The sequence below is a fragment of the Acanthisitta chloris genome, unplaced genomic scaffold (assembly GCF_000695815.1).
Source record: "Acanthisitta chloris isolate BGI_N310 unplaced genomic scaffold, ASM69581v1 scaffold16605, whole genome shotgun sequence".
Taxonomy (NCBI): domain Eukaryota; kingdom Metazoa; phylum Chordata; class Aves; order Passeriformes; family Acanthisittidae; genus Acanthisitta; species Acanthisitta chloris.
The window spans coordinates 20,878-31,058 of record NW_008672305.1 but is presented as its reverse complement, the minus strand read 5'-3'; the positions used below and the strand labels follow the sequence as shown (position 1 = coordinate 31,058).

General features: G+C 39.4%; 1 protein-coding gene across 1 annotated transcript; it reads left to right on the top strand.

Moving 5' to 3' along the window:
• Positions 1–2,443: 2,443 nt before the first annotated feature.
• DESI2 (desumoylating isopeptidase 2) lies at positions 2,444–8,602 on the top strand (the record flags this gene model as incomplete). The annotated part of the gene is made up of 4 exons (XM_009074467.1): positions 2,444–2,516; positions 4,359–4,452; positions 4,943–5,084; positions 6,931–8,602. Coding segments are annotated over 4 exons (543 nt in total), but the record flags the coding sequence as incomplete, so codon positions are not given.
• Positions 8,603–10,181: the final 1,579 nt, after the last annotated feature.

The window sequence follows — 10,181 nt, the reverse complement described above, 5'->3', positions numbered from 1 at the left end:
TCAGTGACATGACTTTATGGTGGTTGGAGAAAAATACTTCTCTAATATTTTCATTCCGATAGTTGCATTAAACCAGAAATCCCGTTTTACAGGACTGACATATGGCAATATATTGAGGGTATGGGATTGCAGCATTCCACTATGGCAAAATTCATATCAAGGCTAAAGGGAATCACATTTGTGTAATGGAAGCAAGGATGTAGCATTTGGAATTAGAGGACTTGCTGAACCAGTGAGCTACATAGACGTCATTTAATTTACAATCTTTATTTTGTAAGTTGTATATAATTTTTCAGCTGTAGCCAAGTTCAGCACACTTTGTCGCATTTGTCCTGTATTTCTTTCTCAGTGAGATAAGGCATTTTGTTCAATGAGAAAATGTGTCCAACCTTCCAATAGCTCATCCAGATTAAGTAATAATTAGATATAATTACTGTTCCTAGGGGGAAAGTAATTCTGCCTGGTTGAAATTCTTTTATCTTCAGTTAACCTATTCTGTTCTTATTGGAAATACGAAGTGAAGTGCCAGCTTGCTTCAGGCACTTCTTCCAAAGCGGCTAACTTTTATTTGCCACCAGTGCTCAGTTTCTGTAGTCTAGTGAGCCCTGTGTATTTAGATGGCACCAGTAAGGAGGAGTACATACTTGAATAGCACTGGACATGCCGAATACCTTGTTGGGACATCTTTCCATCCTGTTCATCCACTTCTGTGTGGATCGCTGAGAAGGGCTGGTGACTTCCCTATACTTTGCATTGGGTTTCTTGGGGTTGTGGGAGTGGAGGAACCTGAATAATTGTTTTCCTCATTTTTTATCTGTGTAGTAACCAACTAGGCTTCATTCTTCTACTGCTTGTGGGATGTTTTGTGTAACTTCTGTTCCATTTTCAGAGAGCAGCATAACCTTGCTTGGCATTAACAAATCGATGTGTATGTGATGTGTAGGTTGTTTGGAATTCAAAGGTCAGAGTCTGAGTTTTCTGGCCAAATGGGTGTCCAGGAGAGGAAAGACTAGAGCACCAGGGACCCTCTCTAGCTCAGTTCTAGGTTAGGTTCATTTGGATACACCATTGCATACTCTCTTCCAGTGCTGACAGACTATGTGTTGACTGTGCCTACAGATGTGACTATAAATACAAATCCAAAATTATTTTGAAATGGTCAGCTGGTAAACTGTGGGATAGGACTGGCTTCAGAACTGAAACAGGTTTATGCTATAGTAGCTCTTCTATTTTCCTGGGGCCTTTGATTTCACCTTGTGAGCAGAATAAATTTTTTTATGCTCACAAACCCATGAAGTTAGTTGAATAGTCTTTAGCATCGTTCTCCTTCCTTCCCCTCTTTTCATTTTCTTCCTGTTCTATGTCTTTCTATACAGAGCAAATTAACCCAGTGTATTTCTGGATGTAGCGTGTTCATACAGACTAGCTCTCTGTTCTTTTCTGGGGGGTGGAAGGAAAGAACTGCTAAGCCCTTTAAATAGACTAAGATGATGATTTAGTGTAGTCATCCCTACCCCACTAGCTAGCATAGCATTGACTATTTGAAGTTGCCTTTTAAGTTATGTGTCACTTGAAAATTTTTAATGCTTGGAGACTGATATTTTGAGGGTGGTGATGTAGACAAGGAAATGGTAATTTTGAGGCTTTTCCTTTTCCAGAACTCTGTGTATCTTTAAGGTGTTGAGGGTAATAATTAGCTTCTGATAGACACTTGCTGTTGCTGCTTCTGAAAAAAGAAAAGAGAAAGCACTAAGGGAAGTTTCTTTTACTTTCTATTCCCTTTTCAAAAAAAATTGCTTCCTGGATTCCTATTGAAATGCATCTATTGTCTGTTGGCTACAATACAAGTAATATATTGGAAATAGGTGTTAGACGTATGCAAAAGACACTTAAACCTGATGTATGGAGAGCCATGCATCAGCAGCCTGGTGACCACCAGTTGAGTGACAAAATATAATAAGGTCATTTCAGTCTGTCTTACATATCTGAGTGTGTCTCTTGCTCATCTGTTCATAAGCAAGTGTGGTCACTGCTGTTAGTGACAGTCAGTGTGTGCGTATTACAGTCCTACATTCTGATGTCATTTAGAAAAAGTGCTCCTTCAAAATCACTGCAGTTTATTCTAGAACATATTCCACCCAATGGAAACCTTTACAACCTATAACTTGCTGACAAATAGAAAGTTGACTGGATTTCTCCCAGGTATGGACTCCTTTCTTGACAGACACTGAGAGCACTAAAACCTAATGGAATTAATTCATGGCATACATTTGGGGAATTTTAATGGCATGTTCTGTTCCCACAAAATGGGTTGTGCAGTTTCACTTTGTGGTAGGGTTTAATTCTTTTCATGTGGGTGACAAATACATGCCAGTCTGCTATGAGAAGACAAGTCTGTATTGCAAACTAACTAGAGTTCTTCTTGTTTCTTCTTTCCTTTTAGTATTGGATGAATGAATATACTTCTTCCCTTGGAATCGGAGTGTTTCATTCAGGTATAGAGGTGTATGGCCGAGGTATGTACAAGAAAAACACAATTTACTCTTTGCTCTAGTAATGCTGTTATTTAAAAAACATTTTTCAGGTAGTGAGAGAAGGCTGGCTCCTGAAACCTGTTCATCACTTTTCTCATCTATTCTGCCTCTGGAAAAAACCTGGGATACAAATAATCTGGTGGCTATCTTGCATTCCTGTATAAAGCTATGCAACTATGAAAACGTGTGCAATTTGTTCAGCTAGACAGAGAAATCTTTATTTTAGTTTGGCAGTATCTATTGTTAAAACAGATGTGAGCTTGATTGTAAGTATGCAACCATGTAAGCACGGTTGAGTCGTTTCCTCAGTGCAAGGAGTTAATTTTGAACTACAGAAAGGATAATCTGTAGCAGAGAGGCACCTAAAAGTTAGTGATGCTCAGGAAAAAGCCTATTGCCTATTGGTAGGTTGGTTTACTTTAAAGACATCGTTTCTTTAAAAGGCATCCCATGCATGCTGTTCATAAAAGATACCCTTGTGATAATTAACAGCAATACATTTTGATTTTGCTATATAGGCTGTGCCTGGGGGCTGCAGCCTCCTGATCTGCTCAGGCCACTCGGGATCCAGATTGCTGCCAGAAGGTGTTTCTGGGCACTCTGTGGCACAGGCTCAGGCCTGAGGTGTTTCTGCCCCAGAAGTACAATGATGCCCTGAGGTGATGCTGTTGCTGAAAGCAGTCCATTTAAAGAAGAAAAATGTACTTCAGCTCTTTCTTTGGAATGTCTTGGGAAGTAGCAAAATGTACTGCATGCACTCCAAAGACCACACTGCCCAAAGTTACCTTCAACTATGTTTCAGCTACTATAATGGTCACATTGAAACCAGATTTGCAAGTGTTACCAGAGCAACAAATTGACACAATACAATGTTCATTGTTAAACTATTTTTTTGATTTCTTTTAATCCAAACCAGAAAGACCTGACTCTTCTGTGCCTGAAACCCAGTTTTTGAGCTGTGCCAAATCCATGTGCCTCCCTTCCTGTTGGGATTATAACAGCTTTCTCCTGGAGCAGGTCATGTCCCTGCTGGAACAATGATTTTGTTTTTCAGAGTACATCAAACTTTTTATTTATTAACCTGTTGGAAAAAAGATTATCCACAAAACCAAGTGCTAAACTTGGATGATACGAGTTTTGAGGAGAGGAAGCATGAAGTCATGCTTAAAGCTTTTGACTGTGCTCTGGGTGCACCATACTGTGTTATCTCACAGACACAGACGGAAGCTGCAGCACACTGTGGTATTCTCATGTACTGTAAGTGCTTGTGCCAGCAGATGCTATGTGTAGACTTCAGATGCATGCACTTGTTTACTTTCTTGTCATAGTAAAGAACTCAGGACAGTTGAACTCTTGCCAGTCAAGAAGTTTAGAAGCCTATTGGGCCACTACTCGCCACCACGCTTAGAGCTGTAGTCCACACTGAACAGAAGCATCATCAGACCTTTGAGGATGCAGTACTTTTAATCCCCAATGTAGACATGTGTAAGTGGACTTTTAAGGACAAGCATGTGTAAAGAACATCGGTAGGATTTACAATTTAACTTGTAAGTCCTTGCTGATACAATGAAAAAAATACCTACTGCAAAGCTATTCAAGTTAAACCTGTACACTGAAGTAGGAAATTTCCTCTCGGTTTTACTTAGGCTGACTAGTAACTAACAAAGCTGTTCATTTCCAGCTCCTTGCATTTGTTAGCCATGTAAATAAGATGTCTGGTTGCTAGCTTTAGATCCTTGTGAAGTTATCTTCCAGTGAGTGAGCTCTGCCGTTCTTTACTGTCGTCGTATGCTGGTTTTGTTAAATCTGAGCTTTCTCTTTCAGAATTTGCCTATGGTGGTCATCCATACCCTTTTTCTGGAATATTTGAAATTTCACCAGGAAATGCTTCCGAGCTAGGAGAAACATTTAAATTTAAGTAAGAAAGATACCTATTTTCTTGCTTTTTGTGAAGCCATATGGAAAAGATAATTTGCTGCATTTATTTTTGAGGATAGATGTGTCGAATTTTACAGGCTGACTTTCTGAGAAATTCATGTGTTTACTCAGAAATGAAAGATGGACAGAGGTGATGAGACAATGAAGTGTCTACAGCAAAGAACATTTTTTTAGCTTACCATTAAATTCCTTAAACGCATACAAATTTTGTGGACTTGTCGCTAACTTATTATTCATATAGTGTATTCAATGCAGTAACTTTTTTAAGGTGGACAATTGGCAGGAAAATGTGATCTCTCCTGATAAAGATGAAAGTGGTGCTGTAAAATGGAATAGAAGGAATCTGTGTTATTCTAGGAGAACAGAAAGATCTTGCCACCCACAATGGGGTGACTTCTGAGCAATATATGAACAGTAATCCACCTTTATCATGGGAGCCTGATCACCTCTATTCTCTGTTTCTCTTCTAGAGAGGCTGTGGTTCTAGGCAGTACTGACTTTATGGAAGATGACATAGAAAAAATAGTAGAAGAGCTTGGAAAAGAATTCAAAGGAAATGCTTATCACCTAATGCACAAAAACTGCAATCACTTTTCTTCAGCTTTATCTGAGGTAAACAAACATGAAGGTCTATAGAAAGGTGCTTCCCAGGTGGCTACAGAGTGTCATCTCCTTCCTGTTGTTTGGAATATTTGGTGTCATTTCCGACTTCCTGTGTCTGATACCGTGGACAAATGTCACCATTTTTCAGCATGTATTTGTGTTCATGTCCAAAGCACAAGATTTTGCTGCCAAAAATGCTACATATTGTTGTCATACATAGTTTGTGTTCCAGTAGAGGTGCATTCCTAAATGAGAGACCTAGTAAATAAAGTATTAACAGGATTTCAAACTCATTTCAGATGCTTCAGAGCTTGCTCCTGAAGATAGAACCATATGTTATTTTTTATTTCCCCACAGATGCATCACACTGATAATAATTTTTAAAGTTATGACCTACTATTAAAAATGTCTTTGTAACTTCAATGCCTTTGTTAATGTTGATCTTCTGCTTGAGAGGCTTTTGTCAAGTTATTGCTCTGCCAGCACCTGTGTTCTAGTCATGTAGATACTTGAGTGGTCCTGCAAAGTATCTGATTGAGGAGTCAAATGAGCTTTGCTTTTTCTCCTTGGCTTTACTGTAATGTGATGGGTTTGCCAATATGATTGAATGCCTGATCATTCACATGTGTATCAACACAAGGGAAAGGGTCTGGAACAAGTAACCCAGGACAATGAGGGAATGGATATTTTGATTTTAATATCAATAGCTGGCAATCTGTGCTTGCCAGAATTTATTCTAATGTTTCATTGAAGCACTCCAAAACAAGAATGGCTATTTTTTTCCATGGTGAACTTTCATAGATTCTGATTGCTTGGGGTTTTTTCCAAACTAGTTAATGCACACTTACTATATAGCCTGTGTTTTGTGTAGACTGATCTTCCAGTGGTACTGGAAAATTTTACTGAGATGATGATTCATGTGCAATGCTGGTACAAGTAAGTAGGGTGAGACACTGACAAAGCTGCAGTTGGCGTGAGATCTGGCCTATATGGCCAGGTGTTTGCCATACTCTTCACTGCATGGTCATATTGTTTCTATTTTATGTCTTGTCCTATTTAGTGTTCAAATTGACTAAAAAATGGGTATAATGACAAATTAAACGAACAGAGTGATGCTCCTGTTCTCCAGACTTCCACTGGAGTAAGTATTTACTGCACGAGCAGCAAATATGGAGGTAGTTAGGTAAAATAGTTCATTCCTTGAATAGTGACAATTAAATTATTTCATGACTGCTGTACAGTAAAAACAAGTATTTAGTGCAGCTTTATGTGTTTTTGAGGAGTTGAAACCAGCTTTGTGTTGTGTAGCTTCTCTTGGTCCACTGAATCTACGTGTGTGCTAAGATCTTGTGACATCTTGTGAAAGTCATCAGAGGCCATAATAGCAGTAAATAGCTTTAGCTGTGTAACTCACACAACTGTGGTATCATCACTGCCCTTTTGGCCACTTGATTTCAGGGTGCTTTTCTCTAATAGTGAGATTTCTCCTGCAGTTTCTGTTTCTGAGGAATTAGCAGCAAATGGAAAGTGTAACTTTTCTATAAAAGGCACAGAAATGAGTTGTTATTAAAAAGGAATGTGAGGTGGTTAGGCTTTTCAGGACTTGTAAGAAAAGGACAGAACCACGTGTCCAACTTTCACAATGGAAAATAAGTCTCCCTGTGGGATTGGGATGCTGCTTTTACTGATGAAGAAGGTTGTCTTAGTGCAGCTAACTTGGGGTGCTTCTTGACTGGCATTTGTGATACATAAACCATAAGGCTGCTGCAGGTTTTGCTTTTTATTTATGGTACTGTAGTTTTGCAACTGCTGAATCCAGAAAACAAATTAATCTTTTCTTTATCCTTCCCCCTAGATCCTCTGTGGAAAAGAGATTCCACGATGGGTGAATCGCCTTGCCTACTTCAGCTCTTGTATACCCTTTCTCCAGAGCTGCCTGCCAAAGGAGTGGCTAACTCCTGCAGCCCTCCAGTCTAGTGTTAGCCAGGAGCTACACGATGAGCTGGAGGAAGCTGAGGATGCAGCAGCATCAGCTTCCTTGGCAAGCTCAGCATCTGGGTCTAGAACTGGACGCCACACCAAATTATAAGTCCTCCTCCAAAGTAACAAGTGGTTTGAAATACTTCAGTTTAATCTCTCCAGCAACTGACTTCCTGACAGAACACGAGAGCTGACTCTAGAACACTGTTTTTATATGCAAAAAAAAAAAAAAAAGCAGCTCTCATCAACCTGTTTCAGCTCAGGATTATTTATGTAGTGAAAGGAATTGCTGGGAGAAAAGGCAAGGATTTTGTGTGAAGCCACCCTTTTCATTTTCACCTGTTTGGTAGACCTGGGTTAACTTAACATCTTGCATAAAGCAGAACTTAAATTATTTGTTTACAGTATTGTGTACTGCTGTTTACAAGTCCTGTAAGGACTCCTGCCACCGTGGAAGAAGCAAGAATTTGAATTTGATTTAATTGTTGGTGTCACTCAGAAGCAGTGGTATGATGCCATGGATGAACTTTCCCCCTTGTTTTCAAGGTTTAAGGCAGGTGAACGTTAAAACTGAGAAATGCCAGAAACTGCTGAATACTATATACATGAACAGGGTACTGTGTGCTTAAAGTGGCTGATGTAAGCAGGTAGATTCCAGGATGTAGGGAGACTGGTTGTGTCTAAGATCTGTTCCTAGAAGTATGACCTCTACATTAATGAAACTCTGGATTTTTGCACATATGAAGGGAAATTTCTCTCTCATTACAATGCACATCGATCCGTTCCTTTTTTTGAACTCAGCCATGTAGCTTGGGTCCTGTCTTCTGTCATTATTACGGTTTACTTGTATCAGGATTTAGGCATGTGAATATCGTTAGAAGCAGCAACAAATTTTTCACTGTTTGCTTTACTTGATTTCAAACTTGTATGTGTAAGTTAGTACTTGTGTTCCTTCTCTGTTTGTTTGTTTCATATAGTTTGGAATCCTGTAAAACAAGCCATTTATGGTTGGGGAATGGCCTTGCTTCCTGCTGCTGATTTTGCTTCATTTGAGTTTGTAAACATTGTCCTTCTTTTTTTGAGGTATAAATCACTGCCCAGTTGTGCATATCGCACAGATGATAGAAAAACCCTAATTTATTTTCCCGCAGTCTCTGTCTGTGGTGTTAACTTTCTTGTCAGATGTAATGAAGAAAAACCTGAAAATTGCTTATGCACCTGCGTGTTTACACAGCAGAACCCACTAATCTGCACATATAATTATATCTGAAGGTAAGAGAGATTATTTTCTAAAACACAGAAGTATGTTTGCTGGTAGATTATAATTAGAGCTAAATTATAATTAGTGATCAGAATATATAATGGAATGCCTTATTCTTGTTCACTTACCAAGAGAATTCATGGTTCTTCCAATTATTAGTGTAAATTAGTGAGGTTCTATTGTGCACATAAGGCTACAGTAGCACAAACATGAGGGAGGTGAGCTCGTGTATTTTGTAAGACTTGCTGCCTTAAACTAACAAAAAACACACAATCCCTAAACTGATCAGCTCACAAAGAGGTGTGCATTACTAGAAATACAAATGATTCTTACAAGCTTTATTTTCAGTCTGTGGCTGGGTTTAGTTTTTTCATTAAGTGAAATACTGACTCTACAGTTTCTGCTGTTCAAATGGAAAAAAAAAAAGTCCTCTTGGGAGGCAAGAGTGCTTCATATCATGAATACTCCTAGCCATGGGTAGTTGGTGCCATTGAACCCTACATGAAGGTGCAGTAGGCTGTATCATAGTAAGAATTCTTATGATTGCCAACTCTGACTCGTGTTAGAAATGAGTGGACGTTTTTCTGCTAGCAGCTGGGTGGAATCCTTCATCAGACAGACTTTAAGTTTTCACTCATCTTCTGTGATGCAGTGTAGGTACAGAGAGAGAGAGGGAGAGATGCTCAGTTCTGGGGGAAAACATGAAGGTGCAGTAGGCTGTATCATAGTAAGAATTCTTATGATTGCCAACTCTGACTCGTGTTAGAAATGAGTGGACGTTTTTCTGCTAGCAGCTGGGTGGAATCCTTCATCAGACAGACTTTAAGTTTTCACTCATCTTCTGTGATGCAGTGTAGGTACAGAGAGAGAGAGGGAGAGATGCTCAGTTCTGGGGGAAAAAAGTGAAACTAGAGTGAGATAATAGTAGAAGTCTCCTTAACTGCAGTTTGGTACGTGTTCCAGTAATCTCTTCTGCCAAGTGGGAAGTGCGTAAGACTGATGAGTCTACGACTAACTTCATTCTCTGTTTGTTCTCCAGAAGCTGGACATACTGACCCTCCCCGTTTGAGTGCACTTGAATCTCTGAATTTCAGTTCTCCTTTCCTTTTTTTTCCCTGTAGTGAAAATGAATCTGGTGGTCTCCAGTCAACTCTCAAGCATTACAGAACTCAATCTCGCACTACTCACAGCTCAGACAAGGGGCTGCAGACAGGTTATTTTGTCTCTGCTGTGCAGCTGTGGTGGTAATGTCACTAAGTCTCTTGGCCAAGGCAGGTCCTTTATTTCAGCTCAGGGTTGAGGCCACTGATCTAGCAATGTACTGTAGCTTTTCCTAGGCTTTAGGAAAAATAAATGGAATGAATTTTCATTGCTACCTTTTATGTACCAAAATCAGCTTTTTAGGCTTCTGATACATCCAGAGCGCTAGGTCACAAATCTCTACACCTTCATTAACACACACAATTACAGCGTGTACAATGCAAGAACATGACAGATCACAGCACAGTTTTTATTTAGAGGTAAAACTGAGACTATTTTTTATAAAGCAGACTGGAAAGTTTGTAACAAAAACATTCGTTTTATTGGTAGCTGTACAGGCGAAAATACTGTCTTACGCTCCATAATGACATTTTTTGTTTGTTTTCTAAACCATCTATTTGTAAATCCTGTGAGGAAACTGACACCTGAACCCTGAAGGCTGTTGGGTATTGTATCAAATCGAGAGGTACTGTAACTTCAATCATGTGCTGTCAGCTCAGCCTCTGCTGGATGCCTCCAAGAACTCACCCTGCCAGTGGTTACTATTTGTTAGCAATAGAGCAAGTTACCTTTCACCAGCATTACTGCCAAGCAGGGATCTCTTT